A 27,850-nucleotide genomic window follows, 5' to 3' on the forward strand; every position below is an offset into this window, starting at 1 on the left:
ATTGGAGGCACCGCCCTCAAGGTAGTCCCTCAGCCCATTCCACCATGTCCTGCTGAGAGTCACTGTCACCCCACCACCACCACCCTGGGGTGTGTATTGCTGGAAATAAAGATTGCCTACAAGGTAGAGGGCTGTGACCATTAGCACCCCTAAGTGGGGGTATCTTTAGCAGTAAGCTCTTGACCTTGAGGGTGAATTACACAGACAAGTGACCCGGACTTCCTCACTGACTGGTTCTCACTACAGGGGTAGAAAATGGTACCAGTCAGGCCGGAGCCCTGGGAGCCCACAGTCACAGCTGCAAGATGGAGGAACCCACTCCCGAGCCAGTCTATGTGGATGTGGACAAGGGGCTGACCTTGGCTTGCTTCGTTTTCCTCTGCCTCTTCCTCGTCGTCATGATCATCCGCTGTGCCAAGGTCATTATGGATCCTTACAGTGCCATTCCCACGTCTACCTGGGAGGAGCAGCACCTGGATGACTGAGTGTCACGGTATCCTGGGATGCCCCTCTTCACACCCTGGCCGAGACCCGACAAGCACTTGGAGGCTGGGAGTGGCTATGACCACTCAGAGACGGAGACGGCTCGCTTTCACCTTATTGGTTCTCGCATGACCGCCAGAGGGAAATGCCAGCATGCTGGAGGCAAGGCAGTTTGGGGAAGCCTGGGAAGGATGCTAAGCCATGACTCAGGCAAGTGGGGTCTGTTCTGGGACTCCACTGGGAGACTTCAGGGTGACGGTCCCCTGTCTAGGCTCCTGCGCATCTTTGGAAAATGAACAAAGAATAGATACTCTGGTCTGCAAACAGTGGTCGGGGGAGACTGCCCTTCAAATACACAGCGCAGAGAGAGGCTGCTGAGAGCCCAGGATCTTACCCACAACCTAGCAGCCGAGGGGCAGGAAGAACGGAAAATTCAGGGGGCTTCTCCTGCAAATTCTCACAAGGCACACAGTTACTTCCAAACAGTGTTTCTTTTTTAACTAAAATATAGAGGGATATATTTTTCCTGTTAAGAATGAGATGTGCATTTTAGACACTTGGGGAAATATAGAAGAAATATAAATATAATAAAAGAAAAGTACAACTAGAAGGAAGGGATGTGAAGAGCACTTATAATCCAACTTCCCAGAAGCCATCATTTTGATATACTTCTCCAAGACTTTTTTACAAGAAATTTTTTTAGTAATTCACACCATATGCATGATGCTGCATTGATTCATACGACAGCTCAACTACCTTCTGCCTCTCAAGATACCATGGTTGGTTTCACTGACTGAAGAGTGTACTGTCTAGGTCACGACTGAATAGAGTCCTTTTCTTTCTCTTTAACATTCGCACAATGTTCTCACCCAAATCACTTCACCCAGCGACCTTCAGAAGCTCTGCATCCCAGGAGCTCCAGGCAAGATCTGGGTTCTAGTCCTGCTTCAGCTACTCAAAGGTTGTACGATCTTGAGAAAGTCACCTCCCCTCCAGGTACCTCAGTTTCACCATTGTAAGATGAGAAGGGGGAGTCTGCCTGCCTGTCAGGGAAAGCAGCCATGCTACGGCGGGAGCTGAGACTAGGCTGCTGGTGATCACTCTTCTCTGGTCTTTCCTTCATCCTCTTCCTTCACCCTCTTCTCCCACACACACTGTCACCGACATCTATGACCTTGCTGCAAGGGTTCTAGGTCAGAGCCCACATCCCCCTCCCAGCCTCCACTCCCATGTTCTTGTTATATGACCCCCTAAATAAATCAGCACCTGTGAGCGCCAGTTTCCTCATCTATAAAACAGGGGATCACATCTACCTCACACGGTTGTTGTGGAGAGAAGACGGAGAACGTGAGCAAACAGGGGTATCCCTTCCTGAATCTCTCTCTCTAGGGAAAGAACCCTGCCTTCCAAGAGCCAGAGCTCCCAGCCAGTGCCATTGGCCTACAGGACATCCACAGCCACCTCCTCAACACATGACACCCCCGGGGTCTCCCAACTCGCATGGTTGTCGCTACCGTCAGTGTTATTGCATATGTGAGGTGCGTCTATTGTGTCCTTCCAGGGTAGGACCTGCTGCCCTATCAAAAGAGACCTGTGCTGTGGCCCTTAGACCTCCCCCATTACCTACACTGGAGCCATGGGTCCCCACACACCTCAGGCTATCCGGAAAAAGGTTTCCAAAGCACGGTCACTGCTAGGTGATCCCTAAAGGTGGACAGATGCTGTTGAGGTGGCTTTCCAGGGCATGCCCAGCCCCCCCCCCCCCCTCTCTCTCTCACACACACACACACACACACACACACGGTGGGATGCACAAAGGGACAGCTGGCACAGACTCCAAACATGCCTATGAGGCGTCACCTTCAGCCAAGCTCTTCCTCAGAAACCTACCTCACAGACCGGCAGGCATTTCTGCAGGAACCTGTTAGGATGGGTTTGCAAAGTCAGCCAAGGCCTGTTCCCAGCTATTAATGACAGAGCAGCAGGAATTGAGAAGACATCTGAAGAGAGCTCTGAAGACTTGCTTTCCGAGCTCTTCCTTTTGGAGGGAAAAACGGGATGCCCCAGGCTGTATTCCTCAGACTGCCTGCTGAGGGAAAACCACACCTTCTCGGGAGGAGCCTGCTCCTCATGCCTACAGGCTAGGTAGGCTAGAATCAGACTAGACAGCCTGAGCCAGACTCCTGGATGACAGCGCATCCCTGTTTCAGAAGCACTGCCCGGGCCCCTGGTCTCAGACAATGTCCCAAACCTAGACACCCTAGTACTTTTTACCTTATCTCTTTGTGCTGTTGTCACGGCAGCATGGGGAAGGAACATTTGAGAAGAGAGAGATGATTTTAAAATCCACTCCGCCCCTCCAGAAGCTTCCGACAAGCCAACAAAGCACCCTCCCGCCTCATGTTCATCCTCAGCTGTCCTTCAGGACCTTTGGTTGTGTAGCTTCGGACACTCACTCAACCAGAATCGCTTCACAAGCGGCTTCTCACATTGTTGCTTCTAGTTTGTATGACAGTGTGTGTGAGATGTGGGTGCATGGTGTGTACATGTTCTGGTGGGTGAATGTGAGCGTGCACTTGCCACAGTGCATGCATGGAGGTCAGAGGACGGTCTGGGCTGTAGGTCCTCCCCTCCCTTGTTTGAGACAGTCTCTTCTTTGTTCACCACTTCAGACCCCAGGTTCGGCGGCCCACAAGCTTTCAGGGATTCTCCTTTCTCCACCTGCCTGCCCCCCCCCTCCAGCTGTGCACTGCTGGCCCCACCCACCTTTGCACATACGTTCTGGAGATTCTAACTCAGGCCCTTACACTTGCACAGCAAGCACTTGGCTTCCTGAGCCAATCTCCCAGCTTCCCCCACTTCCATCATGTTTAAGGTCTGTTTTTAAATGGATCCCCTCGTGCATGTGAATAGCAATGCAGACCATGACAGCAAATACAGTGCTTTCCTTTTTCACGCTGTATGTGTGCTGAGGAGGATAGATAGAAGTGGCTGGGCTGAGCCTGGGGTTGGCTCAGGAAGACTGAGAGCCCACTTCAGGCAAGAGTGAAAGGGAGGTCCCCATCTCTGTCGCTCGGTCACGTAAAGGCAAGAGAGAGGTGGAGAATTTCAAGGTTTTCTTCTCTTGTGCTTTCTGTTCTGAAGGATGGAGGAAGTGGTCGTTTAGGGACCAGAGCACCCTCATCCGTTTCTGCTAGCTGAAAAAAGCTTGCAGTTGTGGGTAGAGAAGGAAACACTGTAGCAAAATATCAGGCAGCAGGCTGGAAGCTGGCAGAGAGGAAATGAAGGGAGGCTGGGGAAAAGGGTAGCTGTGGAGTCAGCTACAAGCCAGAGAAGAAGGGAAACTCTAGATGGCAGGGAATGGATGACAGAATCTCCAGACAAAGGCATCTAGAGGCTGGGTTCTGGTTGCTGCCTGTGATTGCTGTGTGGAAGTCCCTAGGTGTCGCCTCAAACTCTCGGCAAAGGCAGGCACACAGTCCCTTCACACCTGTGTAACCTCAATAGTGGGTCCATCTCTGTAGACGGCCACAGAGAGGGCCCAGGTGGCCCAGAGACAAATGGGATAATAAAAATATTCAGAAGCAGGAAATCCAGATGATAGCCACCAGAAGGAAGTTGGTCCCTGGGCATGCTTAGAGGATGGGGGTGATGGGTGGGAGTGGTGGGACCCAGCTGCCCGAGCATGGCATATAAATTGCCATCACACCATTTTACTTTTCCAATTAATTTTCTGTTTTCCTTTTTTGTTTATTTATTTATTTATTTTTTTAAAAAAACAAACTATCTTTTTTATTATACATACCAATCCAAGTTCTCACTCACTCCCCTCCTCCCACTCCCTCCACATACCTCCCACCCCACTAATTAATTTTCAAATGTCCACATTTTGTTTTGTTTCGGTGGAGTGGTTGCATCGTTGGGTATGGAACTCACAGCCTTGTACATATGAGGCCAGCCTTGTGTCATTGATATTTGCCCCTAGTCCCACATGTCCTTGCTGGAATGAAAAACAAGTGGCTCTTCACCCCCATAACTGCCCCCAAGACCCCAGAGGTTTTCAAAAAGAGGCCAGTACTGCTTTCAAGCACCAAGTGAAGATAATTGCAAAGTCTTTTGTCCACAAGAGCGGGTCCCTGTCCCATGGTCTTGCTGTTGAGGATTGGTCCTGCTGTGTTAGGATGGACAATAGTCATGGTAGGTCCCTGTAGCTGATGGCCCAGGCTACTGGGAAGTCATCACACTGACCCTCCCACATCAGTCCTGGCACAGACACAGCGATATACCTGCTCCTGTCCTTCTGCACCGACTCTGTAAGTTCTTGACAGTCATCTCCAGAGACCACAGAACTTATTAGGAATTTGAACCCTAGACTTACAGATGTATCAAGTGTCCCACTGAACCCTTGGGCTCTAGTGTGAACTCCTTTGCCCCTGTGAGATAGCAGTAATCCCATAGCTTCTAGGCTATGGGAAAATGTTGCCGGGACAGTGTGGCCGTCCCCTTTTCTGTACGCTGGTTCACCTAATAAGCCCCAAATGGCACAAAGCCATCTTCCAAGTTACCAGACCATGCTCGCTGGTGAAAGCATTCATTCTGAGTCACCATGGATTCCCAATCCAGAACATCTATGGTTATAAGGGTGGAAAAGTCAATTTCACGAGTCACAACCCCCCCCCCCCCCAAGCTGGAAGATACGGTAACACAGCCATGACAGAAACAGTATGGGTGTTCCTTATGATCTGAAAACTAGACATGCCACATAATCCCCCATTGGGGTTTATTGGTGTGTCTAAGGGAAATGAAACCAGTATTTCTAAGGACTCCAATCCCACATTGATTGCAGCACCAATCACAATAGCCAAGAGCTGGGAAGCTTATAAATATTCATCAATGGATGAACAGATGAAGAAAATGTGGTACCTCAGCACTGTGGAATCTGATTCATCCACAGGAAGGATGAAGTCTTGTCGTTGGGACATGGATGGAACTGGAGCCAAGTACAGAAAAGCAAGGCCTTGTGATGTCACAGATGGAGTCAAAACTGTTGCTTCCCCAAAGACCGAGAGGAGAATGGTGGTTACCAGAGACAGGGGGAGGAGTGAGGACCTGGCCACTGGGTCCTAAGAAAATAAGTTCTATTGTATTTCTGTGCTACGGATTCAAAGGAGCTGGGAGAAAGGATTTTGAATGTTTCTACCACAACGAAGTAATGTTTGAGGTGATATATAGGGTTACCTGAACTTGGCTCTGCACAATATACACACATATCAACACATCCTATGATATGCTATAAATATGTACAATTTGTGTATCAGTTTTAAAAAATAAAATATAAAAGGCATAGATATTGCTTTTCTGTATGTCAGTCACGAAAATGAAGCCTTTCAAAAAAATCCATTCTATACTACAGTTTTGCCAGTCGTTTCTGGGAGTGGGAGGCAGGTAGGTGGAGAAACAGAGGAGGAACCTGCAGCTTCTGCACTCCCTACAAGCTGCTGCCCAGAGCAGTGACTATGGCACTGTAATCCATAAAATCTATTGCCTCTGTGTAGGTTGCATGCCGGAAGTAGACATTCAGTCTGTATTTCTGAAAGCATACATGTTTTGGCTAAAAGACCTGTAGAAATCAAGCTGAGACTGGTCTGGAAGCTCCCTCTCTGAGTGGGTTCTGTAGAACCCAGAGGTGCTACACAGGCTTCAGAGGAAACTTTTTCACCGATAGTCCTCCTTGATTACCGACCTAGCGTCTAGTGTACCATGTTGTCAACATGCCAAGCAAGATGCGCCTACTGGCACAGTAGTGGAATGGCTGTTACACACGTACTCAACCATGTTCTGAATAGAGTTAAGGTCTGTTCTATGTTTGGAATGAGAGGGATCCTATGTCTGAAACTCTAAGCCACGGCATAACCCAGCAGTTGGGGACGTGACTCTTGTTTGTTAAATAGAAATATGTGCCTATCTTATGATCTCCTAAGCATTTACACACATACCCTGTGATTACTGCGACTATCAGGGGAGCTTTTTTTTTTGTAGTGGGCAGGAGTTACTATGGAGTTTCATGAGGGGTCGAACTGGAGAATAAGTGGCTGTTGCCATGACATAGTGGCCCCACGCTAAGATATAAGTGGAAGAAAATAAACAAATGTCTATAGCATCTTCTCTAAGGCTCGGGGAACACTTCAGAAGAGAGATGGGAAGGCTGGAGGAAGGGGTGGAGTGCTGTGTAGATATTTCCTCTAAAAAGAAGGTAGGAGTAAGGGTTATGAGACTCATCAACAAACAAAATGAGGAGCTTAGGAAACTCCTAAGACTCAGAAAGGTCAGAGAGGTACAAGGCTCATGAATGAATAATGAATGGCATTAATTATTAGCAGGCCTGAATTCTCACTCATTTAGCCCAAGAAGAGTCCTCTTCCATCTCTCAGAAACTAGGCCAAGGCTACTGTGTAGATTGGGTGGGGACAGAGACTGGGCAGCATCTGAGCTCCAATGGGTATGAAGGATAAAGGTGAGCACCAGGACCCTCGCTCATCCTGTCCCTGGCTCAGGTACACACCTTGGACTTGGTTTCATGGTGACAGCCACAAGAGAAAAGAGAATTTTGCCAGATAACCTGCACTACAGATTTGGAGCTTTAAGTCTCTATAATAGCCTTTCTCCCTCTCTCTCCCTCTCTCTTTCTCTTTCTCTCTCTCTGTGTGTGCGTGCATGCATGCACGTGTATGTTTAATGTGTCTTTCTTTCCGTCCATACACATGTGTATATGTACATGCATGCATGCCATGCATACACACACACATACACACACACACACACACACATGCACGCACACGTTGTATCTCTCTGGAGAGTACTGAACACTTCAGGGGCCATTCTCTTCCCACATTCCAGGGGGTACTGAAGGCCTGAGGAGTCTGACGAAGGACCCCTATCAAGGCCTTCAGCCCTACACCTGGAAGAGATGAACTAATGACCGTTACCACGGGAGCAGCAACCCACTGTACAAAACCAAGGACAGAGAATTCTGCGGCCCTTCCCACAAGCCAAAGGGCTTTATTTGTTCCCGGATGAAGGGCAGCCGCAGCAGGGTCCGCAGTAGACAAGGCTGTGGTCTGTGGTTTCCGGAACCTCAGGCTGGCGAGAGGGCAGGCAGCACCTTTCCAGCGCACTGGCCGAAACCAACGCGGTAGCCAGCCCCCTGGCAGTAACCTGAAACACAGTGGGGCAGGATCAGCCACGGTCTGGGCTCAGGTGCTTCAGAGCACGGACCGGGGTAACATAAGGACAAAGGCGGCGTTGCTCAGGATGAAAGGCGACCCATGGCTTTGCACACCCCCACCCTGAAGACAGGTCCCCTGCCTGGAACTGTGCCTCCTGCTACTCAGTGGAAGAAGGAAAAAATGGAGGGAAATGAGAACCCAGCTGCCAGTGGAAGAAAACACAAATAATCCTGAGAAGACATCAGGCCAAAAAGTCCAATGGGTCCGTGGACCAGATGCGCAGATCTGTGCCATGAAGGATAGCAGACACAGAGGCAGGTGCGGTGTGCGAGAGATGCCGCTGTCACATGACCGCAGTGAGGAAAATGGGTTTGTGTCACAGTGTTTCCGATGCCGAGACAGAAGTCTCGACTAACAGTGAGCTGAAGGGCAGTGGGCAGTGGAGAGCCAGTCTCCGGGAACAGATCCCTGCGGGTCCAAAGCAGAATGCCCAGAGAAGACAGAAGGCAAGGCTTGGGATTGATGCCTGAAGCCACTTGTTCAAGCTGATGGGGTTTGGTTACTTTCTTCTCCTGCGGGGGCCACACTGGGGCAGAGGCCCAGATTCAAATCCTGACTCAATGTGAGCCTTAATAAGGATGTGGATTTCCATTGTGGTCTCCATGTATGAAGGATGAGGACTGAGCACACATGGGCACCTTGTACCGTGTTTCATATGAACTACATGAGAGGCTACCACATACTCGGTCATCAGGGAGTGACATAGGGAATTGTCTCATCAAGAAAGCAGAAAGCAGGGAAATGATAAGATGAAGGAAAGTCAGAGGAAGTCAGTAGCAAAGAGCCAAAGAGACCAGAGTACGTGAAGGTGGAAGGCAGTATATGGGCCCTGGTGCCCCATGCCCCATGGCCAAGGCAGGACAAACCAGGGCTCCTGTGGATCCTGCTTCCCACGACCACACAGAAAAGGACTTTCCCTGCCTTCTGTGGTACAAACATCAAGAGCACCATGGGGCTTCCTGCCTTAGCCCTGCCCTTTTTTCCAGGCCTGACAGCTGCAGAGACAATTCTGCATTGTTCGAGGCAGCTTATTCAGGCTCTGTCAAACTGACAACAGAGAGCCAGCATCTCTCTCTCTCTCTCTCTCTCTCTCTCTCTCTCTCTCTCTCTCTCTCTCTCTCTCTCTCTCTCCTCTCTTTTCCACACCAACACTTCAAAAAGCACATTCACTCAATGCATAGGACCCCACAGTAAGACCTGAGATTGGCTGGTGGGCACTGGAGCAACACTGGACACAAAGCTGGCATACGGCAGTTGGTGTCCTTGCTTGACAAGCAGAGGTCTAGCCTTGGAGAGCAGCTCGCAATGGGAACTGTATCCTGACCTTGCCGTCTGTGTGATCTGCCATGACTCACCTCCCTTATACGCAGCTAGGTTTTTTTACTTTGCAAATCTGGGACAATGACACATTTCCAAAAGGCTCGGGTGAGTAGGAAGAGAAAGCACGGAAGCAGACACACCTCCAACACCACTGGGCTCTGCAGACATTTAATAAGCATAGTTGGCCCTTGGCGTCTCCAGGGTAAGCCCCTGGGCAGTGTGCATAGAGCCTACACACATGGTCCCTACATACTTCAAATCATCTAGAGGTGGCTTACGGTGCCTAAGACAATACAATTGCCATGTCAAGAGTTACACTGTATGGCTTAGGGAAGAATGACAAGAAAACTGGCCACTTTCAGCACAGACACAACGTTTCTTACTATTTTCCCTCTGTAACTGGTTGGATACATGGACACTGAAGCACAGACACCTTGAGGCTCTACATAACTAACCAGAATTAGGATCAGTGGGAGCAAAGTGGGTAGTGATCAACCCTGGGGTGCTGCTTGCTGTTTTGAGCCCTGACTGTACCTTTCTCCTTGGTTCAGCCCACTAAACAGTATGCCTAACTAGTCTCTATGTACTTCAGATTGAGCTATGAACTCCAATGAAATCAGATCCCATACTGGCACCTACTTCACAGAGTAAAGGCTTTCAGGTGTGACTATGGAAACACTCCTCAAATAAGGCTATTTGCGTGGGTTCGGAAACCAACACAAGTATTCACAGGAGACAAGGAGGGAGGTTTGAGGAACAGAACAAGACTGTGTGTTGATGGGAACAGGGACTAGAGCTCTGCTGGTGGCGCTATAGCTGGAAGGCCAAGAATAGGCCTTTCCCCCAGATATCTGTAAGGAGTGCAGCCCCCCATCCGCTGCACAGCAGACTTCTGCCTTCCAGAACCGTGAGAAAAGACCATCAAGCTCATGAGCTCTGAGCACAGCACAGGAAAGGAACAGGAGACCTTGGCTGGGTACAGAAGCTGACAATCATGCTGCCACCTTGAATAACATCGAGCTGCTGGCAGAGGACAGAGGTGGCAGGGAAGGCTGTGCCAGGCTGTGCCAGGCTGAGGTTGGGGGGTCCACTGGCTCTAGGAAAAGCGGTACTGTGATAGCAGAGGGTCTGTAGGAGAAGGAAGCTGAGTGAGCCAGGCAGAATCCCATGCTAAGAGGTGACAGACTGTATGTGGCAGCAGATGGGTACCATGAGGGGATCTTGGACAGAAGAGGACCATTGTGGAGCAAGCAGGAGGACCCTGTGAGCAGGGCTGACTGAAAGGTCTATTGTTGAAGCCCTGTGAGGGCTTCAGCTGTGGACCCATAGGCGATCTAGTGCACACCAGCTGCACAGAGGGGACAGGACACCTTAAAAATATATCCAGCAGACTACGATGAGGAAATGGGTTCCAGTCCACAGGACAGACTGTTGGTACCAGGGGCAGCATCAAGGAACTACAGGTCAGCAGAAGATACCCAAAAGGAAACAAGTGGCTGATGAGAGCAGATCAGGTGGGAAGGTAGGAGATAGTTATAGGTTTCATCAAAGAAAGGTCAAGATTCTCATCTCTCTAGAGACAGCCATGTAAAACAGCAGAGGGCAAGAAGACCTGAATATGCATCAACACTAGTTCAAGTACTTTAGCTGTAACATACACTCCAGGCTTTAGATGCCCCAAGGTGAGAAGAATTGGGACTAGACAGATCCGCTGCCTGGAGGGGAAACCAGACTTCCTTATTCACAGTCTGCAAGGCCTCCATGGAGTGCCAAGCTCACTGTGTAACCTGTACAATACTGCACAGGCAACACTGCAGTGTGAGCCAATGAGAGTCACCACAGTGTGAGCCAATGAGAGTCACTGCAGCGTGAGCCAATGAGAGTCACTGCAGCATGAGCCAATGAGAGTCACTGCAGCGTGAGCCAATGAGAGTCACTGCAGCGTGAGCCAATAAGAGTCACTGCAGTGTGAGCCAATGAGAGTCACTGCAGAGTGAGCCAATGAGAGTCACTGCAGCGTGAGCCAATGTGAACCACTGCAGTGTGAGCCAATGACAGTCACTGCAGTGTGAGCCAATGAGAGTCACTGCAGCGTGAGCCAATGAGAGTCACTGCAGCGTGAGCCAATAAGAGTCACTGCAGTGTGAGCCAATGAGAGTCACTGCAGAGTGAGCCAATGAGAGTCACTGCAGCGTGAGCCAATGTGAACCACTGCAGTGTGAGCCAATGACAGTCACTGCAGTGTGAGCCAATGAGAGTCACCGCAGAGTGAGCTACTCCTCATCTCTAGAGTTCCAGGATGCCCTCCAGGGAACTCAGCAAGGGTCCAGCACACTTCTACCAAGGGCACAGCTGTTGGCATAATCCCAGAGCTCTGTTATCAAATTGTAAAGATGAGACCAATCGAGACTCAGAATGTTGAGTGCCTCAATTGTCACACTGTTGGTGAGTCCCTGGGAGGTCACCAGAAAGGTGATGACTCCAAGAAGTGGTCTTCTAATCATGGACTATGCCTTTCTTGCTATTACTAAACAGGTGAAGGACAGAATGACAACCAAAGATCTAGAGCCTCCAACTTCCTGGAAAGGGCTGGTGAGAATTTTAGGTACAACCATAGTCATGCCCTCCTGACCCCAGGTTCAGATCAGCCCCTGCCCGTGGTTTGATACATAGTCCAGAAAGCAACAGCCTCACCATTACTGGGTAATTTGTTGTGTGTGTGTGTGTGTGTGTGTGTGTGTGTGTGTGTGTGTGTGGTGGGGGGATACAAAATGGGCTCTCACTGTGTTTCCTGTGTGGACACTAACACATGAAGTTTCCAGAAGCCCAGGCGATAGCCCAGGGCATACAGTGCAAACACAGAATCCAGAAACTCCAGTAAATGCACAGCAGACAGATTGCTCCATTGCCAGATGAATATTCTCAGCCTGAGGGGTTTGTGGGCCGCACCTGTTATGATGACTTCATCACCATCCAGCAGGAAGGTCCTGGTCTGCCCCTGGCCCAGATCGATGGCCTTTGTTCCCTTCCAGGACAGTTCTAGCATAGAGCCAAAGCTTCCAGGTTCCTTTATAAGAGAAAGCGGGGGAGAGGGGCATGCATTTATATCTTGGTGATATAATAGCTCAGCTCTAATGTGACAGTACGGTGAGACACAGGGGCCCTTAAAACCTTTGAGGCCACTGCAGGTGTGTCCTGATGGCCCAAGAGGGTGTGCCTCCATCCTTCCTGTAAGCATGTTGTCTACTAAGGGTCCTGTGCCTATATCGTGCTCAGGGGCCTGCTTTAGTGTGCCTTCTCTTTCCACTGACTGCAGCTCACAACCTCCATGCAGTACCATGACCAGCACTACACCGCTGGCGAGAGACTGTCACCTCCCAGTCACCGTGGCCAGGATCTCACAGAGTGAACTCAACCTATTCACCACCCCACCTCACCATTTCCAAGTTGTGCACCCCTGTCCCCAGGCTCATGGTGGTGCAGGGGCAGATGAGAAGCCTGCAGCAGTGAGGTCACCTCCTTCTATGTTAGACAGAGTGATTGCTGCTTTCTGGTGAGACAGAGTCAAACTCTGGTTCTCACGCAGGTCTCCTTTACCCCCAACTTGCTCAATTGGCCTCTCTTTGGCTTGGGGACCCAGTGGGTATTTTGACACTCACGGATCCACTGATGGTTCCGGAAGCCAGGAGGTCCCCAGGTCTCAGATTGCATCCATTAACAGAGTGGTGTGTGAGCTGCTGCAGCATGGTCCAGTACATATGCTGAGGGCACGGACACAGTAGGACATGTGTGGGCAGCCTGCTTCCTGGGCAGGATGTCGTCTGCTTGCTCCATGCCCATGCCTTCCCTGCCCCCCCCCCACTCCATGCATACTTACAATGCCTGTCTCATTTCAGTTGAGATTCTGCCTTCCTTCCTCTAGTCCCTCTCCATATGACCTGCTGTCCACCTGCTAAGGTTCTGAGCCCCTTTGTCTATCAGCTTCCACATGGCTTCCTCTGGAACCTCATCTCTCCCAACACCCTTTTCTAAGATGCCTGAAAGCTGCATCTTCTCAGCCTTTTCTGTCTGCTCAGGTTTACGTGTTCATGACCACCTCAGGCCTGGGAGTTCCCGGAGCCATTCCTGGTGGACTGTCCCTCCTGCAGTAAGGCCTGGCTGACTGCCCCCCACTCCAGGACTTGGATCTGACACTATCCCTGGAGCCGAAGTGATCTTAACAGAATGTCAGAGCAGGATGGCAATGACAGGGTGGGACGTGAGGTTTTATTTTTAAAGGTTTGATCAAAAATAAGCGGGCTGCTGAGATGTCTCAGTAAAGCTTGCTGCACAGGCATGAGGGCCCAAGTTTGACTGAGTCTCCATGGCCCACAGAGTGTGGTATGAACCTGTGATAATCTGGGTGTAATGTGTGCCTGTAATCTCCGCACTAAGGTGGAAGAGACAGCAGGATCCCTGAGATTTCTGGCCAGCAGGCCTAGCCCATCCACGAGCTTCAGGTTCAGGGAGAAACCTTGTCTCAAAAATAAAATGGAGAATGAGTAAGGAAGACAGCCGCTGTCAGCCTCAGGCCCCTACATGTGAGCACACAGCACTTCTAATCAATCCAGCCAGTAAGGACACGGGATCCAGAGAATGGACCTTACAGGATGCAAAATGCACCCAGAAAACTTTGGTCACATCCGTACAGCAGCCTCTATCTTGACAGGACTCTGGGTTGCCACACGTGTCTAGAAAGGACCAGGGTCATGGGGACTTCAGGCTTTCACGTTGACTGTCATCTCATCCCTAGGTGGCTGCTATTCTCCTGTCCCCTTCTTCCCATCCACACAGCAGTCCGGTGGCCCCAAACTCACCTTAAAGTTGGACCTGCAGATGGTGGTCGCCTGGCTCATTCCTTCTCCTGCCAGAGATTGAGTAATGACACTCATAAGATTTAGTCCCACTGATCAGAAAGGAAAACCTTCAAATTGGCTCCACTTGTCTGCTAGGATTTCACTTAGTCTGTGGAACAATAAGCTTATGGGACAATACCTCTAAACTGGAGGGTGGCCCTCACATTCTTCTTTTCTTTACAAGAGCCGTATGCAGCTCCAGACTGGAGCAGGTGCCTCTAGTGTCACCTAGCAAAGCTCAGAATCCATTGGGGCAGTGGCACCTGCTCATGCCTGCCTGATGAACATGGGTAACACCCTGAAACATACCTTTCAAGGCAACAGACAGGTTAATATCAAATGTGTAGGGCTGGCTGTGGCAGAGATATGGCAAGGGCTTGGGGTCCTAGAGGGAAGAGCACATCAGAGAGAAGGGCTGAGTTCAGCAGCCTCTGCACCCCAGCACAGAGTGTGCCAAGTGGCAGCAATGTTTCTTCTCCAGAGACCCAATCCCTGCACACTGTTCATAGATAGGGCAGGAGGTCACATGTGCTAGATTTGAGAAAGTAAAGCTGAGGAGGGGGTGCATAAGCAGGTTAGAGGTCACAGGGCCAAAGGAGCAATGCTGTAGCGATCTCAGGGAGGACAGACTTGGGAAGGGGACCATGGGAAGCAAGATGGTCCATAGAGCCTGTAAGGAAAGACCAGGACAATAGAGAGGGGAAGGCAGATGCCCTAGAAAGCAGAGTGCCTAGCAACAGTGAATCTGGCCGAGTGAATTTGGTGCTGGGACACCTGGGGAGGCAGCTGATGGCCAGGCAGAGATGCTGCCCATTGAGCAAACAGAGTATTTCTCCAAACGACAATACAAAAATCATTTAGTGGACATAAGATCACGCTGGGTGATTTGAACAGTTGTGTGTTTCTAATGGTCAGCGTGACCAGGGATGCTAGGTGGAAATACAGCTCTTTCCCAGTGCATGAAGGGTTAAACTCGAAGCTGCTTTTGAGGAGAAGCAAACAAAGAAGCAAACAAACAAAAAGGATGATTAGTTGGGAAGGGACAAAAGTGGTGACAGCTGTACAGAAATGGTACTGGGCAAGGACAGAGACAGCTGGGGTCCAGACAGATCTGTGAAGATGGACCTGGAGGGAGGACGATGAGGGAGGATGTGGGCCATTGAAGGCAGGGGCCCAATAGGTCCTGCGAAGGCAGTAGAGGGAGGGTGGAGGGAGACAGACAAATGGGAAGGAGACTAGCAGAGGAGAGAGGTGGGTGCTATGACCGGGACAGCTAGGGAAGATCCGAGGAGACGGAGAGAAAGTCTCGCAGGGTCTTTTATGAAGGACCGATTTGCAGGGTAAGTCCCCCAGGCTGTGGAAGCATAAAGATACATGGATGAGTGAGGGAGAAAAGCGGCAGCACACAGGCTCAGGAGACAATGCCAGGGAAAAAGCAGAGAGCCCTGAGCAGAACCTTCTGGACGAGAGCTGGACCCAGAGACAAGGGAGAACCAGAGAGGTCATCTGACAGAGCTATGTTTAAGAGAACATCCATGAAAGCTGGGGCCTACACGGTGTTGGCCTTAAGGCCATAAAGGCAGGGTGACTTCAGTGAAGGGGTGAGACAGAGCATACTGTGACAACGTGGGGAATGAGCGAGGACTGGCCCAGCCCTGGGCACGAGTGTCAGAGACAATGCACTTTTCCCTACACCCTCTACTCCAATGCATTCTACAAATTAGACTCCAGAGGGAGCCATTGCACAAAGCAAAACTGTGCTATGGGGCAGCTGTGCAGTTGGGGCTCTGCCAGGCAGTTTCCTGAGTGCAGAGAACTCTAAAAGCTACAAAAGTATGTTTTCCCTATGAACTGTTAGAGGGACAGAAACCCCTATGTCACGGCTGCCTGGCACCTGCACCACGATCCTGCAAGCACAGCACTGCCTCTGTATTTGCTCAGAGGGCAGCAGAAAAGGGCAGAAACAGGAACTTAGAGCAGGGCTTTCAGCAGAGGAGTGTTTACCTGCTCCGGGTTGGACACCACAAAGGGCATGAGGGCATCCATGGGCACCACCCACGGGGAGATGGTGGTTCCAAAGCTCTTCCCCAGGAATGGCCCAAGAGGGACGTATTCCCATTGCTGGATGTCTCGGGCTACAGGAGAAGAGCAAGCTTAGGGTTCATGATGGTGTAGGCTCACTCCAACTGCTTCTTGACCTGCATGGACCTCTCCACAGGACTCTGGCAAGCCAGACCTCCCAGGGAATGATGTGGGGTGGGGTGTCCTTCTGTTTATGTGTTGCTCTTATTGGCTAATGAATAAAGCTGCTTTGGCCTATGGCAGGGCAGAATATAGCCAGGCTGGAAGATGAAGATATATATATATATATATATATATATATATATATAGAGAGAGAGAGAGAGAGAGAGAGAGAGAGAGAGAGAGAGAGAGAGAGTAGGCGGAGTCAGAGAGATGCCATGCAGCTGCCAAAGGAGAAAGATACCAGAATGCCCAAAACCTTACCAGTAGGCCACAGTCTCGTGGTGATAACAGATTAACAAAAATGGGTTATAAGAGTTTTCCAAGAATATGCCTAAGCTATTGGCCAAGCAGAGTGGTAATTTATATAGTTTCTGTTTGATTATTCAGGTCTGGGTGGCCAGGAACGATAGAGCAGTCTCCATTTAAAGAGGAATGAAAAGAAGAGTGTTGTGTGAAGACAGAGGTCCTAGGAGGCACGGTGCCAGGGTACAACAAAGGGTAACAGGGCAATCCCTGAGTCGGGGAGGCCCTCTCCTGGGATGTGTGAACCCACTTCCTTCTACACATGGTTTCGGGGTGGAGAGCTGGGGCTCAGAACTTGGAAGTCTCAGCTCAGTCACTGGCTACAATCCCTCCACACTTAGCTCTTCATTAGCAGAATGGGATTCAGGTGCTGGCAACAGGGAGTGGAGATAGGCGGGGCTTGACAAAGGTTTAGGTACTGTCAGCACTGTCCTTCCACGCATAAGGAAGCCCCTAGGGGAAGCTGCGACTGGCCCACATCCTCAGAGCCACACGTCTGTGTGGCAGCCCCCTTGCAGTCCTTGGGCTTCCTGTCCCACAGTCCCGTGTGCCCACGCGCAGAGCAGCTGCGAAAGCCAAGCCGCCAGGTATTACCACTCCAGTCGTTCATGAGGACCATCCCAAAAATGTGCTCGTGGGCTTTGGAGATAGGGATTGGCTCTCCGTATCTGTTCCCAGGGCCTACAAAGAAAGCCTGTCACAGGGAAAGTCGGTTAGAATCAAGACAGCCTGTAAGCCAGGCTGTGGTGGCGCACGCCTTTAATCCCAGCACTCGGGAGGCAGGCGGATGGATCTCTGTGAGTTCGAGGCCAGCCTGGTCTACAGAGTGAGTTCCAGGACAGGCTCTAAAACTACAGAGAAACCCTGTCTTGAAAAACCAAAAAAAAAAAAAAAAAAAAAAAAAAAAAAAAAAAAAAAAAGGAAAAAGAAAGACGGCCCCCCATTGGGGTCACTGCAGGTTGCAGGGCCAAGGGAACGTATTTCCAGCCTGGGGACCAGGTGCTAGGTAACTGGATCTCGACGAGAACTGCACTCACGTGTGCCCTGTTTTCCTCCTGACCACAGGCCTTTCTGCTCCTTTCTTTGTTCCCCATACTCTGCAACCTAATGTCTGACAGATTTATGATGCTCGTGAAGAACTGAAGCATCAGGTAGACTCATGCCACAGCACCTGACACAGTGGTGCACAGTTAACCTGTCCCCCGATGAATGAGATGTGTGTGACAGCCGTGAACTCACAGAACATCCAGTTATCTCTACAGGAAACTAAATGGTGCAGGCAGGCTGGGGTGGAGAGGGGCGACTCCTTCAACAGCACAGAATCAGCTACGTTCACGAAGTCAGGGTCAGTTTTATTTGTTCGGTGACAGGGCAAAGTTTTCATCAAAATAAAAAAAGAAAAGAGATCCGAGGGCATTGAGGCATGAAGGATGCCACCACCAGGGGATCTCTGCCTCATTTCCCATAGCTACCTGCGAGTCTTCGACACTCTCCTAATAAAATGCGTAATTTAAATAAGAAGCGGAGCCTGACTGGGAGGAGAAAAGGGAGGGGAAACTTTTGGGAAAAAAAAAGATTTTAAATTATATATTTTTTTTTTTTAAAAAAAAGTGGAGCCTTGGTATAAGCGTGTTTCTGAAATGGTGCAGGCCCTGCCATGGGTGTAACAAGGTAGAGTCTCCGGAGAGGGAGCTTGATGCTGTCGTTCACATATGAACATATAAATCACCATGAATGAGAATGGAAGAGGTGAAACGCTGCTCCCCTCAGAAGCAAAGGAATGGGTTTCCACAGCCTCCGGCTGCAGCACTCACCAACTGAACAGTCAGCCGTTTTATCTAACCACACTTTACTTTTTTGTTAATGGCATCTGCTATACCGTCAGCTCATTAGCACTGAATTCCCCGTCAAGAGCTGCAGCTCGGGGGTGAAGGAGGGTTTTCCAGCACGTGTCTGTAAGGGACCTCTGCCCTCTTACAGTTAGGAGCGCACAAGAGCTCTCCACTCGGAGGACACAATAAATAACAAAATCAACTCAAAGCACATGAGTACGTGGGAAATACGGGGTGGGGGGCAGAGCAGAAAAATAACACGTGTTTATAGAATGAGGTCTGAAACAAGAAGACAGGGAGCCCGGTGGGACCTCCACTGGGGACAAGCGTGTGCACCGGGAGACTCAAATTTTCCACTTCTCCCTGTGGCAATGACTTGTGTTACTATTTGGGTTGCAAATAAGTTTAGCGAGTAGGTGAATTCACGAACACAGGACCTGAAGGGCGAGCATCAGCTGCCCTCAGTGGTCCCATGGGGTCACGGGGCTGCTGTCTGTGGCTGGACAGGTGCGGACTGCTGCCGCAGACAGAGAGCCCGCCCGCTGCAGGCCTTTGGGGATCCCTCTCGGTAAGGCTCGGCACGTAACTCACCATCTCCAGTTCCATGTCCAGGAGTTTGCAGGCGCCATACATGGGAGGCTTTGCTGGGGAAGACAGCAGATAAAAGGAGCCATCAATACCAGACTACAGAGCTCCTAGCAACAGGGCAGGTCTGGGCGTTGCCAGGGCCTGGATATTTGGAGTCCCTTACAGTTATCAGGTCTCATCTGTCCCATGGGTCTTCGGATTGGGGTGCCAGATACCACGATGGAGGAAGCCCGGCCATGGTATCCCACAGGTAAGTGGAGCCTAACAAAGGAGGGAGAGAGGGTGTGGGTGCCAGAGATGTTACATGTGGTGCAACATAAACTTCAGAAAGAAACAGAGTCAGTACACACTTATTATTCAAAAGTTCAAACATGTGCCCAAGTGTCCACAGAAAGAGGAATGGAGAAACCAAAGGCAGTACATTACCCGGGGGTGAGGGGGATGGAGGGGTGGAGGGGGTGGGGAGATGATTCAGGTTTAAGAAGAAAAGGCGGCAGGGTGTGCCTGCAATCCCAGCCCTGGGTAGGCAGAGGCGGGAAGAGGACCACAAGCCTGTAGCAGCCTGGAGTACATGGTAGGTTCTAGGCCAGCTAGGGCTACCTCCACTGTGAGGAGGAGAAGGAGAAGGAGGAGGAAAAATAAAGAACCTGGGTTTCTCTGACTACAGACAAGAGTTCTGCTGCTTCCTTTGTGGGCCCTGCTTGGAACAATAGCTATCCAAAGCTGGGGAATACTTTCAGAGGATGCTTGGAAGACTATAGAGAGGAAATAAAAGAGCTTTCCCAAAAATATCAAAGCACTACCGAGCAAGGTGGGGCCGGGGTGCTCTTAGATGAACCCACGGAACTACATGTAGCATATGATACACACCAATGGTTATTTTGAATAAAGCAAGAGGTTATGCCTGCAGAACAGTGAGTGGCAGCTCCCTCGAAAGCTCTGCCTACCTATACCCCAACCCCCCAGGAAGATGTAGGAATAATCTTTTTAGACGTAACTAACAACCTTGGATCAGCTCAGAGTCCCTACATCCCAGAGGGCCTTTGTACAAGGTAGAAGACATGGAGAAGACAGAGTGATAGAGCCACAGGACTGTCCACGGCAGCGGGGAAATGGACAATAAGGGTCAGCCTTGCAGCAGGCTGGGCCCGGTCTCCAGACTCCTACTTCAGGTGTGTAGGTACAACAGACTGCCATCCTGCGCAGCGCCAGGCTGCATTTATCAGTCATAAACTGTATGTTCTCATGACCTCAGGGAAAACGATCCACAGACTGTCTAGCCCCCAAAGGAGCTGCCTGTCACCAGGGGGCCAGAACTTGTCTAGCCAAAGACCAGGGCTCAGGAAGTGAGGGGCAAGGCCGCTGAGGAAATGCTTCCTTACCCTCATCTGAACCAAACCGGGGGCCACAGCCTTTGGCCGGCAGCTCCTTCACAGAGTAGGAGGGACAAAGGCCTTCTCCGTGTGATTCAGGGCGGTCCCCAGTGCTGCCTTTGTTTATATTATACACCTGTTCATTATTACAAAGATCATTTGGGTTGAGCCTCCTTCCTCTAAAATGCTTGAGACTGGAAGTATTTTAGATTTCTGATTTTTTTTCCCAGAATGCTCTAGGCAGTTGGCCAATGAAAGAATCTAGAGACCAAACATCACAGGGAATTAATTCCCATGTCTGTTCTCCAGAGGGGAGCTGAAGGGACCGACCCACCGGCTCTTGACAGTCCCCCACCCCTAAAGTCTGAGGGGACCAGAAGTTAAGTCTGCTGTTTCCAGAGGCCGTAACGTTATCCCTTCTAGTTTTCCTCCCAGACTGCTTTGACCAAAGAGGGTCTCTGCAGCTCCTGGGGAAGAGAGAGATGATCTCGAATTCATCCAAATGTCTGGTCTAGGACATACCAGTTGGGCATCAGCGCGTTCTCCTTGCCCCTGAACATAATGCCAACGTTGGTGGCGTGCTGCCGAGAGCAGTAGAAGTCCGTGTAGTCTCCTGCAGAAGGAAGACCCCAAACAGCCAGTGACGTGGAGGGAGGAAGCCTAGTCCCAAGAGGAGGGACTCACACCCCTCTTCAAGATTCAAGGACCCCTTCAGGAAAAAAGTCACCCACACTTCCGGAGTCAGACAGTGATATTTAAATATGAAATGGCTGCCCCCTCTCCCTCCCACCTGGACCACAGAGAGCTGCTATGGCCCTCACTGGGCAACCCTTGGCATGCCTTTGTTTAATATATGCCTGCTCCCTAGCCTCACTTCTCCCTCCCTTCTGTCGGTTTAAATCCTGGCAAGGCCTAGGCCCCACTTCTGAACCCGTCTTTGGGGTGGGCTTCACTGTACTCCGGTCCCATGCACGCAGATCTCGAGAAGCTGTCACCTTTCAGGCCGGTCCCAGACCAACCCTTCTTATTTCAAGTGACTGGCCCTCCAAGGCATCTTGTCTCTGTATTTGAACTTGTGTATCAGTGCCTAATGACTGTGATGAACGTGGAGGTTCATGAGCTCCAGGTGCCCCTCTCTCACATGGGAATGAATTACCCAGATCTACCAGGAAGCCCACTTACGGTACTTTGCTTACCCATCTTTCCTGAACCTTGTACCACCCCCGCCCCCACAGCAAAGCTGAGTACCCCAGTCCAAGCAGCTTGGACGAGAAGTGGAGGTGGAAAGAGAAGGAGAGGGCACAGTATGGGAGCCAGCTAAGCAAGGGCGGCCAGCCTGAGCCCTGCTCACTACTTCCCACTCAGTCCTGTGCAAGAAGCAAGAGTGAGTGTGTTTGTCAGAAAATAATCAGGTCCATGGCCGTAGAAACAGGAAGTCACAGCATCCGTTAACTAGAAAGGATGAAGGACCCCGAGAAGACGACTAGTTTGCCGTGAAAGTAGAGCACAGTCCTGAAGGGAAGCAAGAGATGAGCCCATCCTCACGCCCACCTTCCACCTAGCTGTGGGCATGAGCACCTCTGCAAGACTTTGCCGAGTGGAGAAACAGGTTCAGGAAATCCCATTCTTCCAGGCAGAACTGTGCAGCTCTCAGATCACAGGTGTCTGGGTAAGAGCAGAGGCTCCCTCTCTTGGCTGACATCGATGGATACAGCCTACGCCTGGCCTCAGGCTGATGGGCCCATCTCATTTTCAGCCAGCAACTTGCTGATTCGGTCAAATCAGATGCCACGCACATATGGGCCCTGAAGGACTCTCTGGCTTTCCTTAAAATGCTCTCTCCTGACAGCTCTTCTGGGAAGAAGGAGCAAATTGCTGTTCAGGGAGACATGTAGCTAGTCACAAACTTAGACAGGCTGCCATTTCTTTGGGAGAGCAGGCATGAGACAACCTGAGCCGAGGCTAACCGTAGGCTGAGCTTAGTCATGTTGGGATCAGCAGGCAATCCTAATGTCCTTACTGTGTTTTCTTTCCACCAAGATACAGGGATCCAAGCATCTGCCCAACCATCCAGGCCCACTAAACTACTCTAGATAACCTAAAAGGGAAACGGGACTCACCTATGGCCGCGGGAAGGTGCATTGTGGCAGCAACCTGGGAGATGAATGCACTGAAATACAGAATCAGGGGCTCTATCCAGTCTTCCAGGCCCAGAGCCTCCCAACCCCCACACAGCATGCAACCCAGAACAGGGCTGGATGAAGCTGGCCTGACTGGACCAGGCCAGACAGCCAAGCAACGCTACATAAGGGCACTGCCAACTACCACGGCCTCATCCCCCCACCCTGCCATGTCCCTTTTCCCCCATGTGTTCCTTACCGCTGCCGAAGCTTATTGTCATCTCTGAGCCTGGCTTGGTTGGCAGACAGCAAGTCCTGCAAGGATGCTCTTGCCTCCTTCCAGGCAGCTTGACCCAGGCCCATAAAGCTGTTGAGAGTTGTCTAAGGCCAAAACAGGATTAGAGCTGGTTATGCCTGAGAAAATTCTTGAGCCATCTCTCCTGCCAGAATCTGACTTCTCTCCATGCACTCACAAGCTGGGACTCTTGTCCATATGTTTGTCCTCTCTGCATAGAGCTAGAGAAAGCTAGTCATCTTTCTCGATGCCCTATCTGTTCCTGGATATGCACCTAGCAATGCTCAATAGCTATTATGTGGACAGCCACCCCAAAACTGCACAAGTCCCACTTGCCTAGTGACCAGACTGAATCCGGGCCAGAGGGTGGCCAGGAGGACTGACAGGGAAGATGTATGCAAAGCTCCTGCACAAAAGAGGTGCTCGGGGAACACCACAGCACTCCTGCCTGTGTGTCAGGAAAAAGTGGACCCTACAAGCCCGACCTGTGATGAGGGAGGAAAGTTAGACCCATCCCTCATAGACATGGGGGCCAAACTGGCTGTCTCCAGGCACAACTGCACACCTAGAGGGCAGGGCAGTCACTCTATGTAGACAGAGGCAATGATGGATGCTCCAGGACTGTTTTCTTGAAGGACTGGGTAGCCACCCCCCATGAACAAGAAGGCCAGGATGACTGTGTCAAGCTGTACCCCAAGTCTGGACTGTAAGGGTCCTTATCTCAAGGTGTTCCTGGGCCTTAGAACACCAAAGCATGAATAGCCCAGGATAAAAAGGAACCAGAGTGATATACTATCCTCATCTCATAGGCAACTTGGAGAGACCCACTGGAGCCAGGAGCTCACATTCTGCTAAGAGACCACCCTCAGGTGTCGAGGCTATCTCCTGTCACCTATATTTCTCAGAACAGCTCCCACTTACCCAGGGATAAGCTGTGACTAAGGAAACACTACCTCATTCACAGTAGGTAGTGAATGGACACAATCCATGACACAGCGTCCTACCTCGTCGAAGACATGCTGGTGTTTGGAAAGGACAGGCCCCGTGAAGAGGTGTTTAATGACACTGAGGTCCAAGATCTGGTCACCGATGGCCACACCAATGCGTGGCTTTGGCTGGGAGGAGAAAGACAGTCAGTTCTGATAGGCCAGTTCATTCACTGTAACAGAAACCCAATACTCAGGGACCCGTGGGTTCCATTGGGACAACCCTCATAAGGAGAGGACCAAAGACCGGGATCCAGGATAAGAAAGAAAGCAAAGTTGTGATCTCTTGATGGAAAATTAATCAAACACCCCTCCCCAATAGACTAGAGGAAGACCAGGTAGCCTGTGGAGGCAAAGCTCCCAGCATTGCTTGACTGCATCTAGTGATGAGCTGCTCAGCACCTTACCAAGAACCTGAATTCCTTTTCATATTGGGCCTAGGACTTTGCTCAGGGCCATTCTCTTAGGAGGCAAAGCAGTGAGTGTTCCACATGCCATAACTTGGAGCGACAGCTCTGTGGCAGCCTGAACACAGCAGAACTTCAGGTAGCTGAAGAAGCAGCAGTGCTCTGACCACAGGAATGAATTTTGCTTATGCATCCATAAACGCTCTGCAGGAGTTCAGATGGATACAGCGGACCAAATATTTTGTCAAGGCTGGCCCCTGGCCCCACAACACTAAGCACATCAGAAGACTTCACTTCCTGGAATTCTGTCCTAAGTCAGGCTTCCTTGGCACCTGAACCAACAGTCCTGCTAGGGATTTCACAAGAGTTGAAAGGCAGAATTCTTGGCTGACCCTGTCTCCAGTGCCTGCTCCTTTCAGCGGGCAGAGAGAAGTACCTGTAAGGCACACCCTAAGTGTTAGGGATAGACCAAGGCCACATGGCCCTGAGAAGCTTCACCAGAGAACCCATATGTCCTCAGCTCTGTAACTCTGTGGACCTCAGTCTCCCCACTCTATTTCAAAGAACATGGAGCTGAGCTACATGGATCCTGGTGACAGTCTGTTCAGGTGACGCATATAGGACAATGTTACTAGGAGAGGGTCCCTTGTTTGTCCCAGCTGCCTGGCTAGCTTACATCCAAAATAACCACACAGAAAACACTGCTTGGCCATTAGCTCTAACTACTTATTAGCTAACGCTTACATATTAGTTTAACCCATCTCCACTAATCTGTGTATCGCCACGTGGCTGTGGCTTACCGGAGATTCTAACTGGTGCCCATCTCAGGCAGAGGATCCATGCCTTCTCTGACTGCCCTTCTTCCCAGCATTCAGTTCTGTCTTTTCCACCTACCTAAGTTCTGCCCTATCAGGCCCAAAGCAGTTTCTTTATTCATTAACCAATGAAAGCAACACATGAACAGAAGGACCTCCTACACCAGGAGAGACCATGGGGCAATCATCCTATGCCTTGTTGAAGGCAAGACAGAACCTCTATCATTGCATCACCTCTGTGACCTAATCATAAGCATTACCTGCCTGGCCATACATGAACCAAGCCTATGAATTGTACGGAGTCACTTTGGTGCTACAACAGCTGTGGAAGGAGAGGAGTAACCGGTAGTCCTATCCAGACCTAATGCCCATGAGCCACAGCTACCACTGGAATAGCCAGCTGTCCACGATGCGGCAATAACGGCACGTATATATTTCCCAAGGCTAACCAATAGCTGTCTAATTGGACTTAAGGCCTGCTCAATACGATGGAATCCAGGCCTGTTACTATAAACCTAGCCAACTGCCCCATGGCTGGCGAGGTCACAGACCCAAGAGAAGAACCTACTACTGTCATTTTCCTAAGCCGGTGCAATATCTAAGTGTGTTCTGAATATGTATCTTTATACTCACAGGTAAGTGTAATTCTCACCTCTCGTCAAAGCAGCTTCTTTTTGCAATAGACAGAAACCATTAGGTGGATCTCTAATGGTCAAAATGTAGAGGACCGCTAACTCATCATGGGTGCCCAATCCCATGCTATATCTGCAATGCAATCCCAACTCCGACGGCTCAGGGAAAATCACCCAAGAGGGGGCAGAGAGAGACAATAAGAGTCAGTGGCCCAGGACATCCGTTGACGGATCATTTCCCCTAGACATGACCAGGGAACGCCACCTAGGAATTCTCAACAATATAGTTGCCTAAACAAGACCAACACAACGACACCAGTTGGCCTGCCAATACTGATGGGAAATTCTCCATGGCCCCACCCCTAGATGAAGAGCTATGGGAGGTCAATCAATAGTTGCCTCCAGGAACGAACTCCTATATAGATGAACCAATTCCAAACAGTCAGCACTGGCCACATGTATATATGAACAAAGCTAAATGCATCCAAGGGGTTATATATACATATGAATATACATGAAACAACAATAAAGAAGGGATCATGAATTTGGGAGGGGGAAGAGAGAAGTTGGAGGGAGGAGCTTCCAGGAATGATGTAGATGCAGTGCTTACAGAAGAAATTCTCAAAACATTAAATTTTAAAATTAAAAAATTAAATTTTTATTACTTAAAAAAAAAGAAGCTGGGCATAGTGGCACACACCCTTAATCTCACACTCAGGATGCAGAAGCAGGCAGATTTCTGAGTTTGAGGTCAGCCTGGTTTACAGATCTAGTTCCAGAAGAGGCATGGCTATTCCAGAAAACCCTGTCTCAAAAAAACCAAGATGATGATGATGGTGATGATGATGATAAAGAAACAACAGAGTATGGTGTCTGGAAAGCCTCTAGTCGCCCATAAAAGGGCAGTAACTCCAGATCCCCTGCGAGGGCAAGCTCAGAGCCCCTTACTACCCAGCCAAGTGCTGAGGATGGGCTTTGTATGCACAAACCTTCCTGCCTGACCCACCTGATGCTCCCAGAAAAGTCTGAGAGCATCTCTGCTGAGGGCACAGTACTGTCCTAAGCCAGAGGGAGTATTCTGCCCCCAGAAGGTGGTTGGCTGGCACAGGTTAAAGCTCCACACACCTCCTATGTGGAAAGGATGACCCATTAACTTTGCCTTCTTGCAACATCTACTCATGCCTGGTGGTTGTGAAACCACCAGTTAACTCTCTGACCAAGGCATTTAGCACAGGCAGGATACAAAAGGGAAGTCCTCTGGGCAGCAAATGTGGAGAACCGAACCAATTGCCAGGAATCCTTTTCTTCCTTCCTTCTGTTGGTGCTTGCTAGCCAAGCACTCTGCCTCTGCTACTTGTCAATCCTGGCAAAAAATATTCTGACTCCTATTAGGTGCGAGCAGTTCCATGGCTCTATGGCTTACAAAACTGAACCAATAGTGTGAGCAAAAAGCAAGCGTGGAATGCCACAAACATTTCGGAAGGATGTACTTTTGCGTATCCGAGGACCCCTTTATGTATTTGCTGATAACTCAGCTCCACTAAAACCGTTTTCAAAGATTTCTTTCTAATCAGACTATGTGTACAAGTCAAAGTTCGTTTCTCTTGCCCCACTGGGCTTGTGATCGGTTCAGGGAATGCCCTGCAGGTCACACTAGAGCAGAAAGAATTTAAGCTAGAGGTAAAAGAACCTGGTGTCTTAGACTGCACAGTTTCTAGGCCAGGAAGTGCTTGCTCAAAAATTATGGGAGTCAGCTGGTACTTTCCAGGTTGTAGGGTCAAGGACTAGCAGTAAAGTGAACGACCACCCGGCTTCTTGGAAGGAAACGGCTGGCAGGACTACACGTCCGTTTCTGGGCCACAAAAATCGCACAGGCCTGCTGTCTAGGCGAGGGGTGATAGCTCCCCTAACCCCACAGAAGCTGAGACTGAATCTCAACATCCTGCACAGCCGCATTCGAGCCACAGGCGCCTTCCACCGAGGCTCGGGAGGAACCAACCGGAGCTCCCACCTCCCCGCGCCCGAGCCCAAGCTCACGTGGCTTTGAGTGGAGAAAACGCCATAGGGCAGGTTTTGGATGGGAAAGTCCGAGTCCTCGGCCACCGGAATAAAGGACATGCTGACGAGCACCCAGCAGGAAAACCCGTGGCGGGCAGGGTTTGGCTAGCGGGACTGTGCTTAAGGCGAGCGCAGCACTAAAACGCCGAGACCGCCCCAATCCAGGGACTGTTCTTCCCCGAGGCCCGTACCTAGTACCGCCGGGCAACACCC

At 50.3% G+C, this 27,850-nt stretch overlaps 2 protein-coding genes across 3 annotated transcripts in view; one reads left to right on the top strand and one right to left on the bottom strand.

Moving 5' to 3' along the window:
- Ctxnd1 (cortexin domain containing 1) overlaps positions 1-1,761 on the top strand; it is a 52,986-nt gene extending 51,225 nt beyond the window's left edge. For both annotated transcript variants that reach the window (XM_038314348.1, XM_038314350.1), the window contains exon 3: positions 247-1,761. In XM_038314348.1, the coding sequence (XP_038170276.1) occupies positions 306-485 (180 nt within the window). In that variant the 5' untranslated portion in view covers positions 247-305 and the 3' untranslated portion in view covers positions 486-1,761. The remainder of the gene's footprint in view (positions 1-246) is intronic.
- Positions 1,762-7,511: 5,750 nt separating this feature from the next.
- On the bottom strand, positions 7,512-27,826 carry Fah (fumarylacetoacetate hydrolase). The gene is made up of 14 exons (XM_038314346.1): positions 27,617-27,826; positions 23,744-23,854; positions 22,704-22,825; positions 22,445-22,494; positions 20,847-20,937; positions 19,115-19,212; positions 18,955-19,007; positions 17,126-17,225; positions 15,989-16,119; positions 14,294-14,369; positions 13,946-13,992; positions 12,749-12,850; positions 12,039-12,156; positions 7,512-7,698 (listed from the first exon to the last, which is right to left on the bottom strand). Exons 1-14 carry the CDS (start codon positions 27,695-27,697, stop codon positions 7,619-7,621), a joined length of 1,260 nt encoding a protein of 419 aa, XP_038170274.1. The 5' UTR covers positions 27,698-27,826; the 3' UTR covers positions 7,512-7,618.
- Between the last annotated feature and the right edge of the window lie 24 nt (positions 27,827-27,850).

The sequence above is a fragment of the Arvicola amphibius genome, chromosome 12 (genome assembly GCF_903992535.2).
Source record: "Arvicola amphibius chromosome 12, mArvAmp1.2, whole genome shotgun sequence".
Taxonomy (NCBI): domain Eukaryota; kingdom Metazoa; phylum Chordata; class Mammalia; order Rodentia; family Cricetidae; genus Arvicola; species Arvicola amphibius.